The sequence below is a fragment of the Colius striatus genome, chromosome 2, assembly GCF_028858725.1.
Source record: "Colius striatus isolate bColStr4 chromosome 2, bColStr4.1.hap1, whole genome shotgun sequence".
NCBI lineage: Eukaryota > Metazoa > Chordata > Aves > Coliiformes > Coliidae > Colius > Colius striatus.
In genome coordinates this window covers 104,889,356-104,913,713 of record NC_084760.1, presented here as the reverse complement: position 1 = coordinate 104,913,713, position 24,358 = coordinate 104,889,356, and the positions used below count along the sequence as shown (strand labels likewise).

At 41.5% G+C, this 24,358-nt stretch overlaps 1 protein-coding gene across 6 annotated transcripts in view; it reads right to left on the bottom strand.

Moving 5' to 3' along the window:
• Positions 1-24,358, bottom strand: part of SASH1 (SAM and SH3 domain containing 1) — a 558,296-nt gene that overhangs the window by 8,264 nt on the left and 525,674 nt on the right. For 3 of the 6 annotated variants that reach the window (XM_061991675.1, XM_061991677.1, XM_061991678.1), the window contains exons 9-17: positions 22,992-23,124; positions 18,681-19,027; positions 14,499-14,570; positions 11,985-12,128; positions 9,814-9,949; positions 8,639-8,808; positions 7,311-7,520; positions 6,463-6,613; positions 3,753-3,866 (exon numbers count right to left, since the gene is read on the bottom strand). In XM_061991675.1, the coding sequence (XP_061847659.1) occupies positions 3,753-3,866; positions 6,463-6,613; positions 7,311-7,520; positions 8,639-8,808; positions 9,814-9,949; positions 11,985-12,128; positions 14,499-14,570; positions 18,681-19,027; positions 22,992-23,124 (1,477 nt within the window). The other 3 variants (XM_061991680.1, XM_061991681.1, XM_061991679.1) reach the window with 3 other exon arrangements.

The following is a 24,358-nucleotide window of genomic DNA, read 5'->3' as shown; positions in this document are numbered from 1 at the left end:
GGGAAAGCACACTCAGGAACCTCAACACAGAAAGAAAAGTTGCAACAAATGCTACTACTGTGCAGTTTAGTCTAGAAAAGAAGAGAATGAGGGGAGATCTTATTAACATTTACAAATATCTAAAGGGTGGCTGACAGGAGGTCGGGACATCCCTTTTTTCTATAGTATCTAGCAACAGGACAAGGGCTAATGGGATGAAGCTGGAATACAAAAAGTTCCACTTAAACATAAGAAAAAACTATTTCATTGTTCAGGTGAGGGAGCCCTGGCACAGGCTGCCCAGAGGGGTCGTGGAGGCTCCTTCCTTGGAGGTCTTCAAGACCCACTTGGACATGTTCCTATGTGACCTGATCTAGGTGAACCTGCTTCTGCAGAGGGGTTGGACTAGATGATCTCTGAAGGTCCCTTCCAGCCCCTACCATTCTATGATTCTATGAATATAAGCTCTTCCTAAGGCCACAAAGGTATCTAGTAAACAATATTTCATTTCTTTAGAAAGGTGGTATGTCTCTGTAAAGCCAGTAGGCTGGGAAAAGAAAAATGAAGAAATGAGGAATAGGGAAAGGAAGAAGAGAAGAAGAAACACTGAGACACCGTCTGAGACACTAAGAAAGGAAGGTAGCATTTCCTGGAAACGGACTTTTAGATATTTAAGTTGTTTTCATAAAGTGGAAAGCAATATAACAGGAACACAATGTTCCCTCCCTATCTCAGAAAACAAAGAGAAAACCTACAAAGGTTAAAGTGTGCAACTAGTAAGGTTTAAACCACATTTTTAATATTGGCATCTTTGATAATATGGCCTTCTTAAGATTCCTTGGTGCAATTAAGCAGTCTAATGCCTTTCACTGTGCTCTCAAGTACAGTAGCATCTCTGATTTAAATGTGTGAAGAAACACACACGTACATGGGTGAATACCAAGATAACAAAGGTGTTCCTCACAAAGAACCAATGGAAAATTTTTATTGCCAGTTTTCAGTTCAAGCTATAGGAACATTTCAGCTCTTTTGTTTAATGTTACAGTGTAGTTTTTGTCAGACGAAGCACTGTCCACCTCTCATAGTACCTCTTGTGACTAGGATATAGAGAACAAACTTTTCAATTCTTGTCATCATCTGCCTCAGAAGAAAGGAGAGTACCTTGGGGAACATTTCCAGAGGCACCAGAGCTACAGCAACAGATTTACAGTGCTTCTTTTAGTGTTTTTGTGGGTTTTTTTAATATGGAAGATTGCCCTTGGAAATTTCAGTACTCAGAATGCACACAGTGGCCTGCCCAGATCCCAGATTTTATTAACTTCATTTTGGCATTGTTTTCTGTGTCTGTATTTCCCATGCATTTCAAACAGCTCTGTTGACACAACAAAGATTGTGTCAACAGTAGGCAATCCTAGCCTCATTGCATTTTGGACTGATTAGAAACCAGTAAAAATGCACATTACATTAGGCAATGTGGCACCTGTTCTGTGGCTTCGTTTTCTAATTAGTGCTGAACACTTAAGTGTTTAGGATGCTTGCTTGTCACTACAGAAATCTGGGTTTCCGTTTCTGAACCTGATAAGGCCATGGTTTGTCTGCTTCGTCATCTCTGTGCATCACACGTGCAATTATGATCTCTTCACATACCCTCTCTCCTTGAAAAAAAGCTACACAGCACAACAAGAAAAGGTTCATAAAAGGCGGCATGACCACGGACAGGAGTGACCTATAAGGAATAATGAAGATGCCTTCTCAGTCTAGAAGAGAGATGACTTGGGAAGGAGTATGAGGCAGGTCTACACACAGACACTGCGAGGTATGGAGGTTCTAAGGAAGACTAGGGATGTTCATTAAGATGGGATGTTCTGCACTGTGACTGTGAGAAGCACCTACAAAAGATCTGTACTGGTGCCAAAGTAGACAGAAAACCACTTTCTAGCCAAAATGTAGGAGCAGCTCTGAAATTCTGAACTGATGCCAGAAGGTCCAATATCACCCCAAAACAGGATACTATACTATTTATCACGATGTTATGTATAACCATTCTCCAATAAATCTGAAGACTAATTTCTTCTCAGAATGCATTTCCCCTTTACGAAGTGCAGTTTATTACTGCTGATCTGCACATTATAATGTTTATACTACCCAAGTGATTATCTGTGTTTTAACAGATGAGAACTCAACTTATTTTGAAAACGATATGCATATAAACAACTATGGTCCATGAACTTTGCAAAGAAGGTGGAGCACATTTCAGACTAACCAGCCTTGACAAAATCTCTGAACGAATTCCATACCAAATGTTCTTCATAATGGTTTTCAAAACAAGCACTAAATGCATTTGTGAGCAAAGAGGATGCTGAGATGCAGCAAGCTGCACATGAAAAGCAATATAAAATTCGCCAGTGGTATTTCACATTCTGCAAAGCTCAGATAGAAATATTAGTTTAAATGTAACAGTAAGTATCTAAGCAGACAGGCTATGACAATTGCTTTCTAAAGATTTTATTATATTGTTAAAATAAGGAAAATGTACAGGCAGCAATTTAACTTCAGTGCTACAGCTACCATTATGATGGCACTTAAGAGATAAAAAGGAAAGAAAATTGTCACACATGCCATATATTTAGCTATGATTATACTTCAGCATGCCTACTATATGGGGATTTATATTCATGAAAAAAAAGTCTTTCTGCTTTCAGGAATTTAGTGTATTGCTCATTTCAGGCATTTGGCTTCAAAACAAACTGCAATTTTCTTCAATAAATATGTTTTTTTCCTGAGTGGCAGACTGACAGAAAATGCACATACTAAGAGAATGATCTTTAGCTCATATTTTAAATTGGAGAAATGGCCACTATAAGGGGTGTACAGTATCTCCATTTATTCTGTCCTTGGCTTCCTGTTTATTCTGGATGTTAGTGATGAAATCTTGCATGCCGTGGCCAAGACATGGCTCAAGTTCTTGGAGTGACAATGCCAAACTCAAATTAAGTTAATCTATTGTAATATTTCATCCTTAATGACAAGTTTACACCACCTCCCAAGTAAAGCATGCTCAGCCAGCACAACCACTTGATTTCTTCTGAAGAGAGCAATCTCTATTACAATCTGTCTTCATAATTTTTCAGTACATCACCTTTCACTGATGTAAGATAAGGTAATGGTAATTGATATCACAAGCCATTTTTCTCATAGTTTATTTTTTTGCCAACTTCTCAATTTAACTTGCTCATGTTCATGCACTGAGAAGTCGTAAATCTCTGCAGCTGGCTTCTGATTAGAGAAGAACTCAATGTGCAACCCAAGCAAACACCGAAAACAAAAGAGCATTTTTCTCAACAGTTTTTGTACAGGTTTAGAAGAAATGCTCCTAATCTCAGTGGAGTTCAACAACCTCTCCAGTGCCAGTGGTCCCTTACACATAGGCTGTTGGAGTGTAAGCAGAGCAAGCCTCAAGGTATGTTTGCATGAGAATATGATAGGCACTGCAGAAGGCAGGGAATGGCAGTGAGAGCACCTGTTGTTGCCTTAGGCACGCAAAAGAAAAACAATTTGTGAAATGTGATATGTTTCCTACCAATGCAAATAAGTGAACTAGAAACAGCAGCAATGAAAACCAGTGGGTCAATCCAAGAGGGAAAGAGGCAGTCAGAGCAAAGATGAAAGTCAAGTATGAAGTAGTTTGTGTTATAGCTAGGAATAGGAGCAGAAAGTATGTGAAGTTATCTACTGAAGAAAGGGATGACATGGCTCATTGCTGTCACCATTACCATTCTCCAGGTTTTCACTGCTTTCATAGCAGCCAGAATCCCGAGGAGAGCATCCGGTTAGGCCTTGGCCTTCAATGAGAAGTTTCTCTTGAGATCCTGACTGGTCGCTGTTACCTAGAGGACACGAGAACACAGTGAAAAATAGGCAAACAGAAAAACTGGCTGAACTCCTCACCCTTCTGTTATCAACACTATTATCCTTCATGTCCAAAGATGGTGAATGAACCTGGTGAAGGGTCTGGAGAACAAGTCTAATGAGGAGCAGCTGAGGCAACTGGGATTGTTTAGTCTGGAGAAGAGAAGGCTGAGGGGAGACATGATCACTCTCTACAACCACCTGAAAGAAGTTGTGGCGAGCTGGAGGCCAGTCTCCTCTCACAAGTAATGAATGATAGGACAAGAGGAAATGGCCTCAAGTTGTGCCAGGAGAGGTTTAGATTCAATATTAGAAAGAATCACTTCACTGAAAGGGTTGCCAGGCTTCAGAACATGCTGCCCAGGGACGTGGTAGAGTCGCTATTCCTGGAGGCATTCAAAAGATTTGTAGATGTTGTGCTCAGGGACATGATGTCGAGGCGGGCTTCGTAGTGCTGGGTTAACAGTTGGACTTGATCTTAAAGGCCTTTTCTAACCTAAACGATTCTATGATCTTCCCTGCTGTATTTATTTTATCAGGTAAATTAGGAAAGAGTGAGCATTAGGAACAGCCATCACAAATATTATAAACCACCTCGTTTGGTAAAGGACTAAGCAACATCCTCAGCATGAGCGTGAGGGAGCAGCTGATACATAACGAAAGCAGAATGGACCACCTGAGTGCCTCAGCTGCCTTGGGAACAAGTCCTGCAGCTTACAACCATGGAAACTAAAATGATAGAGTCAAAGTTCTTTCTAAGACTTAACCCCCCACCCCTCCAACACCCAAAACAAAAGCAAAAAGTATTGAAAAGAACCAAATCAACAACAAAAAAAAAGAAATCCAAATCCTGACCTACTTTTCAGAAAGGACAAAGAGAAAGGATAAGGAGTGATTCAGACAAAGTCAGATATTGTCCCCTAATGGAGAGGGAAGGGACAAGGGAGAGACTAGTGGTAAAAATCCCTTCCTTGGTCTGTGCAAAGAGCCAACACTCAAGTGTGGTCTACCAAGGAAGGACAGGATTCCAGGAACTCACCCATAATGTCCTGTCAGAAATCATATTGTAAAGAAATAAAATCTGGAGCTGAAGATATAGAAAACTAACTTCATGATACAAGGATTCAGTTTATGCTGTATTTTTTTATCTATGCAGTAAAATGTTAGAGATGGCTATTCCAATTCCTATTCTGAGCACATGAAAGGTAATTATGGGGTGGAACTAAGTGTTGTTGCCCCTCCCAGGTTCCAGCTGTATGGTCCCCACTTCTCTTTCTCCTCATCACCCTGACTTGGGAGCTGGAATTTATACTTTCCAACCATTACATCACAGTTATTCAAGTTCTCAAACCAGAATCGAAGGGCTCTAACAAAAATTACTTCAGGGAAGTGAGCACTCTAAACAGGTCTGCATACAATGAAGAGAAGCTCATATTAAGTGATGAAGAGCTCCTCTGATATAAGTGGAAATAATCTAATTCTGCAGTTTTACTGGGGAGTAGAAGATGGCAGAGGAAGTGTAGACGACTTTGGAAATAAAATGAGCAAGAAAGCTACACGTTAGTGAAAGCTTGGGCCACAGAGCACTGTCTAGAGATAGTAACCACACACCTCTAACAGAATTAAGCAGCTGTTCAAACTGCTGCTATGGCAGTTTAAGCTAAAATACAGGATTTTCTACTGAAGCTGCTCAGAAAGTCCTCACAAAATCCATTCCACTGATTCTGCTCGGTGAGATACTAAACTTCTGCTGACATTTAAGGACTAAGGGGAAACTCAGTACTGCCTTAGGTTGCTGCAACTAGCTACTGCGAGCATTTAAATTCCTGTCTCAAGCCACACTTGCTTTTCAAATTATTTTACTCTGCTATGATTAGTGTGTGAATGGTAGAGACCTGCTTTCTCCTGTGTGGCAAAGACAATATCAAATTTGACTGCCATAGCTTACTTAACTGACACAATCTGTACAATGGGCAGAATGACACAGCTGCACCTTAGATAGCTGTATCACCATCTTGCACTTGACTGACAGATTTTCTCCCTTTGAAAATCAGAGTGTTGTCATGTGTACAACCTGTAGCTACCTCTACAATCCTGCAATCCACAGTCCAAGAATCAAATGCCCATGCAGATAAAATAAGAGAAAGTTTAATTCACATCACCCTCTTCCACAGCCCTCTGATCTTTACTTACCCCTGATAATCTCAGTCTCTTCCCTCTAGTCTACAAGCTTCTTCCTTCCTATTCTCCCTATCTCAGCTTCTTATTTTGAGTAGGTTATCTCAGGATTTATTCCTGAACACCAGTATTCTAAAGGGTACATGTTGTACATTTGACATCACTTGAATAACTTGGGTGGCAGAGCTTACAGGAACAAAAGAATTCTAGCAGAAAAAATGCAAGTCTTCAGTCACTCCTCAAAAATCTACATGTTGTTACACAGCATTACTCTGGAAATAACCACATTAGGAAAAAAAAACCCCAAAACCTTGGAACCAGTTTTCTGCTTTAACGGATTCACAAGGTTCTTGGCAGAGCTCCAGTAAAACTGAAAACCTCAAACATCCCACGTACTATCATACTCCTGTAGAAGTTCCACTGCTGTGAGGAGGACAGCTCTGTGCTCAGGATCTCGGATGTTCAGTTCATCCAAATCTTCTTCTTCTAAAAGCTTAAAGGTATCTAGATCTTCATAACCATTGAACAAGAAAGTGGGCATGTGCTCCTGCAAAAAGGGAAAAAAATAGAACGGGGGGGAAAAAAAGAAAAGAAAAAAATATTGAAATCATTTTGTCAATAAAGATACTATAAGAGCTTTTCACAACCAGCAAAAAAACCCACAGTGGTTTAGTAAGTGCAAACTACTTTGTAACAGCAACATTTTATAATTATAACTTATATAAAAAATGCTCAGAGTTCAGGGAGGCAGCTGTGCCAGAACCAGAAATGCTCTGTACTAAACAATGGCCTGGGTAACCTGCTACCCAGACACATGGTATGGCACAGCTCTATGAAGAGAGAAGTACTAAAGGTGAAGGACAGCCACACAAGTTTATCCCTAGCTCTTCTGAACAGAAACATGGAAAAAAAATACCCTTTCTCTTTAAAGACAGGGTGACTATTGCTGTTTTACACTTTATGCTTGCTTTTGAAATGCGTTAGCTCGTAGCCATACGATGTAACGATTTATGGTCTCTGAGTGCATACAACTTGCAGCCTGCAGCACTTCATCACGCCTGACAGGCAGTTCTGCTGGGCCTCAGCTATTTCCACTCCACAGCTAAGACTTGATTCTGCTAAGTGGTGGCAGGGTCTTTAGGATTATGCATCTGGTTTGCAGCTTTCAAAGCAAACAACTCCAAAGGTGTGGCCCCCTTCCCACAAGCAAAACTGAAGGGCAAGAAGAAAGAGGGAATTTGCACCTTTAAATTGATGCGATCCAAGAGATCCTCAACTGACTTGGGCTGGGGTGGTCTGCTTTTCCGGCGTCTCCTGGTGGGCCGCTTCGGCTTCTCTTCCTCTTCATTTAACACATCCACATAGATAAATTTGAAAGTGCCGACTTTGTTGTTCAGCAGGCCCATCCAAGTGCCCATGGGAGGCTTACTGATTATATCAATGATGTCACCTTTCTGCAGATCGAATGTGCAAGAAAGTCATTTAGGCATACATTCTGGTAGATGTTCAGGCAAACACATCAAAGTTCTCTTTGATTTTCATGTACACAGGAATGGACCACACTCTAGCTTTCAAAAGGTTAACTGCAGCTCTTGCAAAAATATCTATTTGTTTTACAAATGGAAGAGAAGGGAATTGTGTGATGTGCCTAGAACCACAGAGCAAGTCAGCAAAAGCACCTGGAATGGATCCCAACTGTCCAGATTCACAAACCTGCTCACACCCCAGTAGTACATTGCTGCTGTTTTGCACGAGTGTTTTCTAGCTGTGCAACTCTCTGAAACTGCAAACAATGAAATAACATGCTCTGTGTATACCGGCACAATCTCACATCAGATCTCCTGAGGAAAGGAGACATATGCAAAAGGAACCACGCAACGCTGTTGCTTTTCCTAATGTGCTCCTGATCATAACAAAGAAATGGATGCACAATTGTTTTTGTATCCCTAAAGAGACTACCTCACATATATCTGTTTTAATAGGAATTAGCTGACCTGGGAATTTTAAATAAGTGGTCAGATAGTTTGAATCAAATTCAGCACAACTAAAAATAACAAAAGCTGATATTGAGATAAATTAAAAGGAGGTGACAACTCTCAGTCAACAAAGTAATTCAATATTAACTGAAAACACAAGTTACAGTCACTGAAATGCCTTTAAGAGACACTATCTGCAAGTATATCCAGACTTCTTCCAAGGATTTTGAAATCTTCTCCATTGATGGATTAACTCCTTGTGTCAGACAAAAGTATGTTCCCAATCTTTCAAACAAAATCCTTGCAAAATGGAAATGAATTTATGGGACACATTTATTTTTTCAGAAACTAAAGACTCAAGGATCTTCTCCTGGATGTGGAGATTAATACTAATATTTATGTTCTGTAAAATTTTGCTAGACTTCAAGCAAATCTTAAATTCATCGTGAAAAGACAAGTTAACAGGCTTCAAAAAAAACCCCCCACACAAACTCACATTAAAAGACTAAGAATTGTACAGTTCTTACAAAGAGCTCCTACTTAAAAATTTTGCCAAAATAAATGTTTGACCCCTTAAAAACAGACGTAGCTAGTACCTTGAGCTTCAGAGAATCTGTATCGTAAGGGCTTGGAGTAAAATCAGTGTGAACTCTGGCTCTCCCACAAAAGGGTCCTCTGTAAGGAGGCTCTTCATCATCACCATCTTCTGATTTTACGCTCTCCCTGTTGCTGGTTGAGGAATCTGTTGTGCTCACCGTCTGACCACCTGTGTGAGAGACATGGTGTCAGTCCACAAAAAGGAATTGCATTGAGGAGGAGGTTCCAAAACAATCGGAGGCAAGGCAGAAAACAGGTTTTCTTTCTACAAAACATGGTAATCAAAGTTATAAGTCCTTAAATGCCTCTGTTCTGTACCTATATGTGTGATGAGAGAGTTAATCAATCTCCTTTGCGTTCTTGTTTTCCCAAATTCAGCTCCCCAACACTTAACAGGGAAGTTTTGTTAACTATTGTCTCATCTACGGTACACTACAAGAGATGTCATCTTTCTGCGAAGTTTTGTGCCCACAAAAAAGCACAGTGGTGTGAGAAAAATAAGCTTAGAATCCCAAATGAGGGCTCCAGAATCCCCCTCAGGTCCAGAAATTTGGTTTTATGGCAACACTTTGTATTGATAGTAGCAAAAAATAAAAAAGCAGATTATTTTCAGAACATGCTTTTCAAGCACTTAAAAAACGAAGCTTTTCTTTCTCTTCAGGTTTTTCTTTTTTTTCCCCCCAAAATGTTCTTGGTTTCTATAGGTAAAACAAGTTGACATAAAGTGCATCCCACTTCAGCTCTGTTTTGTGTACAGACAATCTTAACCAGAGAGTTTTTAAATACTACTCCTCTGACTAGTCACTGAGAGAACCTCAAGGCAGGAAGCCCATAAGGAGTGTCTAGGAGAAATCTACGGTAAAGATCAGCCTGTTCACTACTGGCCAAAGACTGTGATTCTCACTCCAATCTTTTATATTGTAATAGCAGGACCCAGCAGACCCAGACAGAAGCAGGACTTCACTTTTTCAGGGCTATTGTTTAAACATAAAGGAAGAAAGAAGGTCCCAACACCAAAGAGCTTATAGTTCTTTGTAAATCCTTAATGACTAACCTATCAGCCTTTTTACTCCTTAACCACTTCTGCTTTGACTTTCTCTGATTCTGCTTACTGTGGAGATCTCTGCTCCCTGAAGCCACAGAAACGGAGCAATGTGATTACAACTGAACTTACTCATTGAGCTCTGACCGCTTAAGGAACTCCTCAGGCTCTCTACTGAGCCACCGGCTTTCAGCTTGGGTTTGTCCAGGGAGTCCGTGTCTGGCGGCGGCGACTGTGGAGAACCTGGCATGACCCCAGGGCTGGACTCCTGGGAGGGATTGAACCATTTCAGTTTGGTAAGTAAGTACAGGCACTGACAGGAGCTGCTCATTCATCTCCAACCAAAGAGATCCTGTTTTCCTGCTCTTTATCAGACAGGATGAAACTTCCTATTATTTATCTACTTATTTAATGGCAGAAACTCCACTTTATTAGGCATGACAGTGGGGACAAGAGCAAAGAGTTAAGTCTGAAAAAGCTAGAACTGTAGGCAGAAAGAAGCATTACACAAACCTCCCAACTCAAAGGTTTTAGTGACACAAGATATTTTTGCCAGGAGTACGTGCAAAACAGCTAAGGCCAAATTTACCTTTCTGAATCAGGATTTTGTACAAAGATGGATACAAACAAATCAAGCCATGCAGCAATATACATTTCTTTTTGTCCAGTATATTTTTCATATCTTTGATCATTTACCTTGGGGAAAAAAATGGTTTTGCTACACGTGCAACATGTGAGGCAATTTCTGTTTTCATCTAGTTAAGCAAAAAGGGCAAAAGCAGTCTGTCTTAAATTGAAATTGTCGGCCTCTGTGAAGCACAGTTAAACCAAAGCAGCGGATACATGTGGTCACAGCAGCTTTTCCTTGGTTTTTTTGAATGCAGAAGGAGATACAAAGACACAGTTTTGAGTCATGATACCAGGAAAGCACAAATATTCTGAAACGATTGTGCAAAAAAGTTTGATAACAAAAGAACTGCAGCTTGTATACAAGAAGAGACTTGAGGAGATTTGTGGTCACAAAACTTTCAGATGCAAGCTATTATTTGCATGCTGCAGATTCATCAGAAAAATAAGTCATCCCAGCATGTGACTTCAGAGGTCAAGTCAATCTTGGAGGGAGCTAGAGAGCCAAAGAATTGCTAACTCACTGTAAACTGATTTTTCTGGCAGACTTTGCAGAAGGGAACTGTAAGGCCAGTCAGACACCAAAATATCCTCTTACCAACATGAAGTAATATTAGATCTTAGGATGTTTTAATTACAAATTAAACAAATAAAAGGAACAGGGGTAGGGATTCTAATGTTACGAAGCACTGCATGAAACTGGTCCTATTTCTGGCTCCCTATGCTGTCTCCATATCCTGCAGTTTGGGATTGATAATTTTAATGTTACCGACTGCTCGTTTTTCAGGCACTAAAGCTTTGCACGAAAACGAAAAGGTAGCTCCGGTGGGAGGCACGGTCCCCTTTCTGTTTCCTTTTCCTTCTTTGTGCCGCGAGCATTCCCGGCAGGCCGGTTGCAGGGCCGGGGCCACGGGAGGGCGATGTTGGCCAGAGAGAGCTCTGCTCTCCCGGTGCCTTCCCTTCCCAAGCTCTCACACACGGCGAGCTGTGACATTGGTTTTAAACAAGCCCCGAAGAATTTTTGACACTCCACCAAAGCAAGGAACCCAAAATAACGCAGAAGGGGAAAAAGACAGCAATTGTTCCTAGGCCATTGAAATTCAAAGCCCAATTTCCAACTAATGTACTTCAGGTTTGCTTTGAAGAATAAGCTATAAAAATGTGTAATCCACAAATAATAGGAAAAATCTTCTGTGGGATGCCCCTTTCTGACTACATTGTGCATCTGTTTTAATGGACTGCTGCAGAGGGCAAGCTATGATGGAGAACCGATCTGTAATAGCAGCGAGGAATCGTGCATGTGAAGTTCTGCTAGGAATTTAAACTAAGGTCTAAATTGGAAATTAAATATATTACCGTGACCCTGTGTCACAGACCGGTTCCCTTAATACATAATGATGATAGATAAAGAAATGGAAATATACAGCAAGGTGTGTAATGCCATCAACCACAGGCTTCTGCTGATGAGCTACTTGAATGAAAATCTGAAAATGCATTTTCATGCTTTGGCATCTGTAGAAAGCCATTTCACAGTGAGAGATTTTGTAAGAACATAGGAATAAGCAACATCACATAGTCTTGTTAGAAATTTCTTCAGAGATGCCTTGAAGCATGGAAATCAATATCAATTATCACTTCTACACTATTAAGTGGGTTCCACTGCAGACCTTACATACCTGCTCAGACAAAGAGCTGCTGTATTTTTTAGACATCCTTTTCTTCATGGTTTCTTTAACAGACTTCACCTTTTTGCCCAGAGATATACGGGAGGCAGAGGGTGACTTGATCACTTCCTTATAAACAAAGTCTCCTTCTTTGCCCTGCAAAATAAACCAGGGTTTAAGCCTATAAAATGCAAGAGCCTTTTTTTCCTTCAGTCAGCAGCCACTGCTGAGGTATCCAGGCAGACAGAGGACAGCAGCACACTGTCATGCTTAAATTCACTGTCAAGACCTTGTGCAAATCACTCCAGCAGTACACTGTACCTTAGTCCTAGGGCATGATTTGTAACCTTCACTGCAGGCACTGTGTGTTGATGTGGTGGGGTCTGTTAGGATGTCTTTGAGTCTTCCTTTGAGTTTTAGGTAAGTATTTGACCTGATAGAAAATTCCATGGTTTCAGGCTAAGGCCTCCTGAGAGGACACAGTAGTTGTGGCTCGTGTTTGGTTGATACTACTGGAAGTTTAACAGGAGTAAAGGTACCTCTGAGATCCCAGACAAATATAGATCTGCACTGTGTGTAAATATAGGTACCTACATTTGGCTACCCAAATTTACCGTTTATTTTCAGAGAGGCATTCAGTTAACCTCTCATGATGGCTGTCTCTGTGGTTTTACTGTGGATTGTTTAGAAACAAAAATGCAAAAAAGATACTAAATCCACCAGCTATGGTGGAAGGTTACACCGGCACAGCTCTTCTTAAGACACACAACAAGGTACTGCCGAACTAAATTAGCTGGTCCATATATAGTAAATGACAAAGGCCAGCTGTTTTGAATGCACTTAACCATTGCTAAACCAGCTTAAGACACCTAGCATTTACTTATGCCACAAGCACATGCAAAGAATGAACATAGATCAGTTGATATTTTGCCAAACTTGTGTGACTCAGTCCTTATTCAGACTGTCCAGGCAGCATGCTGGACGTGGTCTTTCATTCTACAGTTTGTCAGGAACCACAGCATGGCAGCTCTATCACGGCTACTACCAGCACCTCCCATTGGCAAGGGTGCACCAAAAATTGCAAGGCAAAAAGGACCAAAATCTCTTTGGTCAGATAGATTGCCTATTGAATTTAGTGTCTGACCTGGTTCAATAATCCTTCTGAGGACAATTCTTCTGATAAAGAACCCTAGATTAAATGTACCCTATACATAAAAGATTTGTCCTTTTTTCTTCTAAGTTTATGTATGTCTGCTACTTTGCTAATGTTCTTCCAGAAAGTTCCTCTGAAAATCAGCTGACACTTCACTTCTGACAATTCTGTATTTTTTCCAAGTGGTTTGCCATTACAACTTCTTTGGTAGCTTTTTGTCGTTTAAAAGAAATTAGGGACAGCTCTTTGCCTTATCTTTTCAGGAAAAAAACCCTCCTACTTAACTGACTTAAAGGTTTTCAAGAAAAAACACCTTGATCTGCATACAGTATGCTGGTGTACTGCATCTCTCCCATTACTGATGCTAGTAAGGAAAAATGTAACATGTGGATTTCACACTTTCCTGTATCAAAACCAATCTGAACAAAATATGCCAAAGTTTCTGTGTTCAAAGATAAGCACTGTAAGTTTGGAAGTAACTTCTTTACTGACTTGAAAATTCAGGAATAAAATAACCACCTACAGTGTTGGCCAATTTAGGGGTAATTTATGGAAAAATACCCAGAAAAACAACCCCCCAAAAAATCATAAAAAATGCTAGCATACAAAATGTTTCACAATTTATCCTTGATTTAAGTGAAGAGAGAAGTTTTAAGAGCCAATGTTGAAACAGGAAAGAAAATCAAAACATATACGGGCAAAAGAAAAAAAAAAAATGTTGGCAATTTCGTTTGATATAATGTTCTGTCTCATTTCTGTCCTGTTATTTTTGGCCTCAGGCTGAACAACAGCAACACTGGGATCAACATGAGTAACATAAAAAGGAATTAATTCTCAGGGGAGGTGTTTTTCTTTCTAAATACAAAGAGCTCTGAGATCAATTGTGCAGCACCCAGCACAGATCCTGGTCTATTCCAGACGTCTTAGATACAATGAGAAAACAACTAATAAATCTCTTACATAACAACTTCCACACAAATAACTTGCAGATCTTCGGCAAATTAAGAGTTTGCCTCATCATTCCAAATAGTAAGTATTTTTACCAAGAAAGTACAGTAATCATATGTCTTGCCTGGAGTGATGCTCTGAGCAAGTCAGACATAAGAATAACCCACAGATGTGTCCCAAGATCGGCACTCTGATCACTTGTGCCTGCCTCTTTATGCATATGGTATTTGAATACTTACACGCACACGGCTAGGGGTGGGTATGTTATTCTCAAAGCCAAGGAAACTTGAGGTTTACAAAGATACTCTGCGTTCTTGGATCCTCAAACTGTTATTACAGACCTAAATTACACTTCAGTCCATTTTAACTCCACTGCGCATTTCATTTATGCTATTTCAGGTCTGCACTTTCCGTTTTCAACTCACCATTTGGTCAGAACTGTTTCCAATATGAAGGGAACGATTTGTCAAGTCGAATCCTCCAAAGCTACAGGTTCTCTGCAGAAAAAAAAAAAAGAAAAGAAAAGGATGGATACAGTTCTAGCACAATCAAAACATCTGTGATTTGGAGAACACCACTGAAAACACAAATGTCTGCAAAAATGGAAACAAATAAACAAACAAAAGGATGGGAGATTTTAAATCAAGAAGTCTGTTATAAAGCAATTTGGGTCATTTGTCTTTTCCAGTGACGACAACTTGGCCTAAGGTCTGTTGCTATTGAGTCATTTATTGCCTACTCTTCTTTTTAAAAAGAAAAAAAGACTTTTTGGTCTGAGGAAACTCATGCATCAAGTTTTCCAGAGTGCTGGCAACGCCACCTCAGTACTCCCATCCGCCTTCATAAATGGGTCCGCAGTAGCACTGAAACAGAGAACCACCAATCTTTCAAAGCATTGAATAACCTACCTTCTGGGAATAGCTGCACAGACTTCATTTCCACTGTAAAAAAGCTAGAGGCCTCACAGGACAAGCCCTTGGTAAGAACAGGGAAAACCCAGCCCAGCTATCCATAAACACTCTGTCCCCTGAGACTCAGCAAGCCCTGATTCCAGATTAGGTAGTTATCGTCATGCCTGTGCTAATAGGTGCTGCTACTTCTGGGAGAAAATATGCTTAAAGTGCCACAATCACCTAGTAGAGTGACTCGGTTTTGGCTGAATGCACAGATACAGTTTACTGTAATCACCCTGAACAAAAAAGCACACCAAAACACAACACACACACAAAAAAAGAAAACCAGCACTATGACACTGCTTCCCTCCCAAGAGCAGAGGGTAATCAAACCCAGGAGAGTTTTATTTCCACAGCTGTTGTTTAACTGTGTCAGATGAGTCTCTGCTAAAGTTTTGGTATCACTTAAAAAAGCCCAAAAGATCAGACATTTTGGGGGCTCAGAGAGAAGCCAGCTTTTGCTTTGCAATCCAAAAGGTAAAGCCTTTGACACTGAACAACCATCTGCACGGTACTCAAGTAGCTGACCCTCAACAGGGCAATCGTTGGAAATTAAGGCATGGCAGTTACAGTTCACTTGCACAACTGCAACTCAGGGCTCTAAGTGTGGGCTCTAAGACTAGTAAATGTCTATTCTAAGTATTCTATTCAGAGTTGGAGTTAAGACAAACAGGAGGCAGAAGACCAACCGCTTCTGAAGCACAAGTTCTTAGGGCTGTGCTAACCAACGGAATAGCTTCAAAGACACCTTAAGACTCAGCTAAGCACCAGATCAGACCAACAAAGGATCACCCAATCAGTACTGTATCTACTTGAGTCAGTGAAGAGCCACCACCTGAGAAGTACATCAGTACTCTAGTACAAGGAAGCAAGCTCTATAAACTGTGCACCTTAGAGTAATAAACAATTATATCAATTAGCTCCATTCCATTAAATGTTTTCCCTGTCCTGATGACTGCTAAATGGCATACACATTAATGGCTTTTAAAAAGTGGTATTTTCTAGCTTTTCTGTTGGGTGCTGTGTATCTGCAGTGCTTGGATGACAGTTTTTGTACCCACCACAACTCTACAGGAACTCAAAGCCAGCTTTGCCTAGGAATTTTTTGAAGTGTTTTTTTTTTTAGAAGGCAATGTGACTATGGCATAGTTTTTAAAAAGCATTTGAGACCAATCACAAGTAATAAGAGCAGTTTTTAAAGCATGGCACGTTTAGCTATGAGTAATATCCTTCTGTGAAGAATCCATTCTAACTAATCCTACAGTATATGGTAATCCCAGTAATGAAGGGAAGACATCTGGAACTGCTCTGAGCAAACTTGTCTGTCAAACCAGCCAGAGCTATTCCTAAAGCAGTCTTATCAGAGAGCAAAATGTCTGTTGGTTAAAAGCTTCTGAATAAGTGTCCCATATTAACTACGCTTACTGTTTCATTACGGACTGCCCCATACATTTGACTTCCGCCTTCAGATTCCATTAGCGATCCCGACAATACTGTACCAAACAAAAGGTCTGTGGATGAGGAGAGGGATATTCAACGGAATGGCCATGCAATCAAAAGTACTGTCGTTTTGGGAGAAACGAAAAAACTGACGCAATTCAAAAATCTCATGCATGTCCAGGTCACTGACACAAATATAAATGACAAAAATGAATGGCAAGGCAAGACAGTGACCGATTCCACTGAATACACAGGCATTGCAGTTTCCCTGAGGTTGCAGCTAACAAACATAAAGTGCCTCTAGGAAGAAGGAGTGGCATAAGTTGAAGTTTGCCAGATTTTTGCAGTTTCAGGAAGAAGTGTGTTGAAAAACCTAGTGAGAGCAGCGTGTCTCCACCATTTACCCCTCTCAAACAAGGCTGGAGAAGCAGTTGACTGAGGAGCTCCTCAACGACATCATGCTATCCATTTCTTCTCCATTTGTATCTCTCTGAATAAGGAAAAGTCAGTCCAGATGGTTTTCAGAATGAAATTACTGTAGTGAGACTTATGAGGAGAACTGAAGAGTTTGTTTTTGTCATCTGTATTTACAGAGCCAGTTTTAAAGGGTATTTTTAATTATGAGGCATCTCTCGCACATACAAGTATGCTCTTCTGCCTGAGATACAGCTACTGTTCAACTCTCAGAGGAACAAGTACGGTTTCTCTTACCATTGCAATTTCTTTATGGGAAAACTTTTGAGTAGAATGTCCGTGAAAATAAACAATACCCTATGAGTGGCAGGGCAAGCAACCAATACAGAAGGAATAGTGAAGCTGTCAAGAGAGACTGTTCATGGTATTGGGTAGAAAAAAACCTTATTTTGCGGCTGAAGATGAAAAAGTGAACCATGAAAACTTGGTCACCTCTCACAGGTTATTCAAGGAGACCAAGGCTGTAACTCTGGTATTGAGAATACCTCGAAATGAAGCAGACACCTCTCAAAGCTCTGGATCGCTCTAAAGTGGCCAATCACTTAATTTCCCATTGTACAGCAACGTTTCCTTTTTTTGGCTACCTCTTGTTCCCTTTCCACAACGCTCTGAGGGAGGATGTCACCCATGTTAGAAAGAAGCACCAGTGGTGAGGGATCAAGCAAAAGGAGCACTTGGCAGTGGCATTGACAGCAGGAGGGAAGTGTCTACATAACGTAAAACTCCCTCTCTCTCTGCAGCTATGCATGTAACAGAAAATAGAGAGCTGGGTGGGTGAATTCATGAGATTCAAGCCCAGAAGGGGAGGGCCAATATGAGGCAATGACAGCAGGAGAGAAAACAGAGCACAGTTGACCAAGAATGTTCTAATCCTCTGAAAATTTTATTCATCTCTCAGTATCCCTTTAAGAGAATACTGACTCCCAAAGCATCACAAAGAACATGTTTATAGCATCTCAAAGCTCCTCTGTCCACCAGTGATCTCCATTTCTGCACTAGGTGAATTTTAAAAACAGAATTTCATCCTATTTGCTCTCTCTTATTGAATTATTCTGTACACAGAGAAACTGCAGACTCAACAAAAAGGACTACAACAAACTCTTCCCTTACAGCTGAGTTACAGTGCTTAAGAGTGTCTAATGACAAAGAAAGCAGAAGCACTGAGTTTTAGTTAAAAGTATAAGGCAGGAAGTGTTGACTGCAACCTCACAGAAACTGGAAGACCCCCTTCAAGGCAACTCTTTGACTCACAGACTTTTGGTGGATTCTCAAGAGAACCCTTTTAGTACAGCGATCCACTGTTGCGGCCCACTTCCTCTTGGCCTCCTCATCCTCCTCCAGCAGGCATCTCCTCAGGTCCTGCTTGTCGGCCTTGCTGAGGGTCCTGTCAGTGACGGGACGCACCAACTGTGAGAGGTTGAGGTGACTGTACAGGCTTCTCTCCACCACATAGGTAATATTGAACTCGCTGACAGAAGCGCGCCCTCGTAGCCTTCTGTTTGGGAAGCCACAACCTCCACCCCCTTTCGTTTTGTGCCGCAGCAACTGTAGGTCGCAAGTTGCGGGGGATGTTCCTTTCCTAGCAGGGCGCTGGCAAAGAAAAGCTCTGGAACAGGAATAGTTAGTATCCATTTTCTTCAATCGGATCTGCTTCCTTACACTCTGAATCTCCTCCAGGGACACCAGGAGATGGTGCTTGTGCCTGTTGCTGTCATAAAAGCAAATGCTTTCTGTACTTACCCCGTGGCTCAATGAGCCGAGGCTCTTCTTCATTTCCCCATCTGTTAAGGAGCGGCAAACTTTCTGGGTCTTCTCGTCTTCTGGGTAAGAGAAAAATGTCCCGAGTTTCTTGGGAGGCTTGATAAGGCCACGGCTATCAGTTTTGCTGAAGGTCTTCACCAGCTTCCGGTTACCTCCCCATGTATCAAGACTGCTGGATGAGGGAGAAGTAGTAAGTGAGTCTGAGTCGTCCTCTGGCTGCTTTTCGCAGGAGCTGTCAAAGTAGAATTGCTTCTTGTGAACTCCAGAGTAAAGTGCTGATCTGTCATCCAGTATAGGAGAGTTGTCAAGTGAGTGTTCTTCCACACCTACAGGGGATAATAGCAGCACAACACATATCATCACTCATAATTCTCTAAGAACTTTTTCCATAGAGGCTTATTGTGTTTAAGATACCATCAAGTTAACATGGGAGAAAACTCTGCCTAATATGAGCAGCCCAGAAGGTAGCTGCAAGCACATAAATCTGAAGCATTTCCTTCATCTGTCAAGTGAGAGTCCTGGGATGAGTTACAGGAGGACAACAGTGTCCTATAAGTAAACTCAACGTTACGTTTCTCCCATTCATTTGTATCTAAGACCACATATGCTCTCACTAAGAACTCCTTAAAAGTTGAAACTGGCATCTGTTTCTTTTCTGATACTTGCATATGACACTTGGTTCTAGCGAGATTACAATAGGTCAGAGGTATACCCAGGTATTAAAAAGCAAACAAGTTTCACTCAGGTCCAGTTTGTCAATACCCAGTGCTGCTGCTGCAAAAAGTAGTATTTTTCTCAGGAAGTTACGGAGCTGAGCTCCAGGATGAAATTAAAAGGTTTGAGTTTCTGATGCAGGAAGGGGCACCAATTTTAACCACAGAGACTTTACTTCAACAGATACCAAAAAAAAAAAGTAAGTCAAATTGCAGGTGTGCCAATTTCAACAGTGTCTTTGTAATCACGGAAACGCTTGGTTTTCACCAAGTACATCTTCTACAGAAAGGGAAGGAGACTTTTTATAGCACAAGTACTGGAGATGGGCAAACAGTCAGGTGTCCTTTTTGGAGTGCAAGGAATCGAGGATCTGAAATTGCAATTCCTTTTCATGTTTATCATTTAAGAAACTTCCTCTGGTGTATTCTTCTGAACAATGTATAGGCTCAGGTATTAGACACAGTAACAATGAAAGAGTCAAGAGTACACACCATCCTCAGTCCTGCCTGAAAAATATCTCACAGCATTCACAGGCATATCAAACACATATAGAAATGTGACTGTATTTGTTTCTTGCCAAAATAATTTTTTGCCTGACCTAACTTTGCCTTTGTCTTTGATTGCTTCCACAGGCTTACAGCAGAGCTAAATTTGAACCATTACCAAAATATCTATGATTTACTAAATAACAGGGGACACATTTCAGAATGACAAAAGATTACTTGCCATGTACAGGCTTCCTCTCTCACCTTCAGTTTACTCTGCTGTCAAAACATATTTGACATATATTTGCTGAAACCTAAGATGCTATTTTACCGAGATAAAACTCGCTGTGACAGCGAAGGGATAGCGGATCACATCTGACACACAACTTTTACTCTTCAGAACTTTTCTAGGGTAGGTCTGTAGACTGGAGTCTGATTTTGACACCACATTCAGTGGACTGTCCAGCTTGCTCTTTTTCCTCTCTGCTTCTCAATTTGAACACAAAATAAGACATTCTCCTGGGACTGAATATGTGCTGATAAACAATTTTAGTCCACTGAGTAAATATGTTCTTAAACGGCTTGTAAAATATGCATTCTGTGTCAACACTGTAACAGATGTTATTTGGAGTGAGTCCATGACACAAAGCCATAATGACACAGATGTAGATGTGATTTGTTTTTAAATGCTATGTAAGAATGGTGCCCAGGAACTAGAAAGCTTCAGTTACTTAGCTCATTAGGCTAACACCAAATACCCATGGATTCAGATATTGGCACGTTTCAGTGACTATCCAGTCATCTAGATGTATATTCAGCATAGTAACAGAATCGACAGTAGAAATGTGAGAGAAGGATCCGGGACTGGTGTAGTTCTCTTTAAAGACTGCAGGAACATATAAGTGAAAAATCAGCAAAGTTGTTCTTTGTGAAGAAATTATGAGGAGGACTATGATGAATCTTTCTTCTGGGAAATGCACATCAGCTTTCAAACTAAGTCTACTCTCACATTTGAATTTATTGAAAATTTACTGATCTTCATCAAATTTAATGGCCACCTCTACAAAATATAGCCACATGGGATTTCACTTTACTTCATGTTCATAACACAGATACAAGTGACAGCAGCAAACAGCTCAAGGACCAATCCAGTCAATCACAGGCAACTTGAAAGGACAGAAGACAGCAATCTCCAAACCTCACCACAGTATTTTTGGGGATTTTGTTGTGCCCTCTGACATTTCTGAATGGGAATCAAGAGCTACATTAAGAGATATGTGGATGGCCAGAATCTATGAAGCACTTCTGATTTTCCACGTGAAAACTTGGGTGTGGGAAGAATTTATCGAAAGACATAGATATTTACTCTTAATGCAGACTTGGCTACTTAAAGGGTTTATATTTGTGTAGAAGTTATCCAGAGATAATCCATGTTGTTATTTAGCAATAATTGTTTTTCCTACAGCACAGGAAGACCCAATCTACAAAGTAACTCCAGAGTATGAGAGAGAAAGTGCAAACTGAGAGTTACAGATAACTTAACTCAGAAAAGCCTGGAGTTAAAACAGAGAAGACAGAGAAAAAAGGAATCAGAACAATTTATCTTTTGGACACCATCATTAATTTAGTGATTTCTCTGACAGGGCAGTGGTAGAAAGCTGGGAAAAAAAGACCTGGAAGGAACCAGCACATTTAAGTGAAAGACTGAAGAGGGAAAGTAAATAAGGAGGTAAAGTGTTGTAAGACTGGGACTAGAGAGTCAAACAGATGGTTAACATGCTGAAGAGAAAAACTGGTCAAACTGCAGAAAGGTGCCTGCACACCCAGCGGCCTCTGGTCTGCCTGGGCATGCAGCTGCTCCCATCCCTGGAGCCTCTGGCTGATTGCTCCCTGGAGCTCTTCCCAGGCCCACAGGGAGGGGACAGGGTAGGAAAGGCCTCTCTGGGGTCCTTTTCCCAGAGCAAGGGAAAAATAGGCTGATTTTGATTGCCCTTTCTCATTAAACATGCTTCTGCTTTCCAAGTAACCCAAGCTTTACGCTCACCCTATGAGATGAGGAAACCTTTTCAGGCCAAGACTGCTGCCCAGCCCAGAGCTCTAGTGGGGCTTGGCCTTTCATGCCAGCCAGTAACACCATCATCACGCAGAAGAGAAGCAGGCTAGATTATATATCTGCCAACAGCTTCCTGCCACATACCCAAGAACATGTACACGTTCTCTCTAAATGCACTATGAAAGAATCATAATACGGCTCAGCTCTCTGCAGAGTTGAGGGGAATCAGCGTAAGATCCTGAGAAGACCACTGACATATGGAGTGGTACCCCCAATTCTGGTGAGGACTAAAGCAGGGCTATGCAGAGAGGCTCCCCAGGCTCCGACTCTGTTAATCTGAATGCTCATACATGCATACAGGTCATCCAGAGTTAATTCAGCAGCACGGCATTCCCAGGGGCTGAACTCTGCTTCCTTTTTCCCCACCCTCCTCCTCCCTCCTCTCCCTCTCTCTTGGCAGCAGGGCTCATTCAGGAGTCAAACTGTAAGCAGGGTCCCCCAGAAGTAGGAGTTCATATTACATGAGGCAGTTGCTATCCCATGAATGTCTGATAGTGTCTCTGTACTTTTGCCACAGGATGATGCCATGTGGCACAGCTGTGGCACCAACCATCCACTATCCTCCCAAAACTAGCGAGAGCTTCACTTATGTGCCATCCCAGGCTTTGAAGGAGAGGCCAAATGTGGTGGTGGCTCTGCTTTACCTCCTTCCCGAGCCTGTGTGGCAGCTGGCTGGGATTGCTCCTAGTCTCATTGCCTCCCCAGCATGGTGCATGAAACAGTTATAAACTAAGTTCTAATCTCTTAATGAGGGGCTCTCTGGGAATACGAAATCAGCAGTAACCACATCCTACGATGTCACTTTCCTCCTTCCACAGTCTCAAAGTGCAATTGCTTGGATAAAGCATAGACAAGGCAGTCTTTCCTAACATCCATTAAGAACACTCCACTCCCCCCTCCCCCAGCCCTTCACTTTCTGTCCCCATCTCAACAAACATGTATTCTCACACACAGTTTTAACTATATATTGGATTTTACCTTCTGTGCTGGGTTTTTTCATTTCTTCCACTCTTATGAGTTTCTTCCTGACTCTGCGAGTAGAATTCACCAGCTTGTGCAACCTCTTAAACTTCACCGACTCCTCTGTTTCATCATCGGATTGTTCTCTTGACTGGCAAAGAAATAAAGGGAATATTAATAAAGCAGCAGTTCCGCGGCTTGCTCCTTCATGTCAAGTTAACCCAGTTCATCTGCTGCACTGTGTCAATGCAGCTCTGTAACTGGTGTTATATTTGCAGCCTGGGTCAGATAGAAACATTTCAATTACTGAAGGTTTGCTTTTTCCCCCCCCTTTCCTTTTTCTGAAAGCATGACATACCATTTTGATTTCTAAATCTGTGCAATGTAAGATCCTAGGCATTCAAATGCATTCCTGCCCTTGTCTTTCTTCCCATGCATTGTGTAATAACTACTTCCACGTCCTCTCTCAGTACGTTTCAGGCAGGGCTCTTTCCCAGGGCTCTTCTTACCATACCAGTTATGCTCCTGTGGTTTGAGTCAGTCACTGCTCTGTCTGGCATCTCGGAACTTGCTGTTTAAACCTGGTTATAAACAGCTTCTCCAAACTGAAGCTCTGTCATTGACGACTTCTCTTTTTTTCCCCTCAGTCTTCCCAGAAAATCAAAAACAGCAGCACAAGAAAGGGACGGGAAGGAAAAGGAAGGAGGAGACCTCATCTGCCTCACTCACGAGCTGCCACAGCTACAAAATATTCCTTTCCTCCTCCTTGTTCCTTATACTTCTCCTGAGCTCTTGAAGCTGGACACAGCATTCCTCCAGCACTGACCAAGGGAAAACTCTGACCTTTTCAGATATACAGTGCAGTCCATATTCCCCAGCATCCCGTTTCGTTTCCCATCTGATCCAGTATGCTTAGTTCCAGCTGTTTTCCCTCAAGTATCAAACATTACAGAGACAAAAAAAAATTCCCCTCTCTCCAGCAGCAGTGACACAACAAGCTGAAACAATCCATTTCTTGTGAACGAGAAGACGATTTCGATTTTCGAGCCAGATCCAACGTTCAATGTGCTACTTCCTCTGTTTTAATCAGTTCAGAATGTGGAAGGCGGGGGGGATGGGGGGGAAGGGAAGGGAGAGGAGAGGAGAGCAGAGGAGGCCGTCAGGACTCTCCTCCTCATCCAGGACAGTCCTGGCACCCTGCGCTGCTGCACATTCCTGTGTGCAGAGTGGACTCCAGCTGGAGCGAGGTATGGATTCTATACCTTACTTAGCTCCCACCCGTGGTCACGGCCAATTCACCGCATTCTGAACGGCCGGCTCCAAAACCCTCACGCAACTTCCTGTCAGTGTGGCCATCTGGGTTTCCACAGTGCACTCATCTTTTT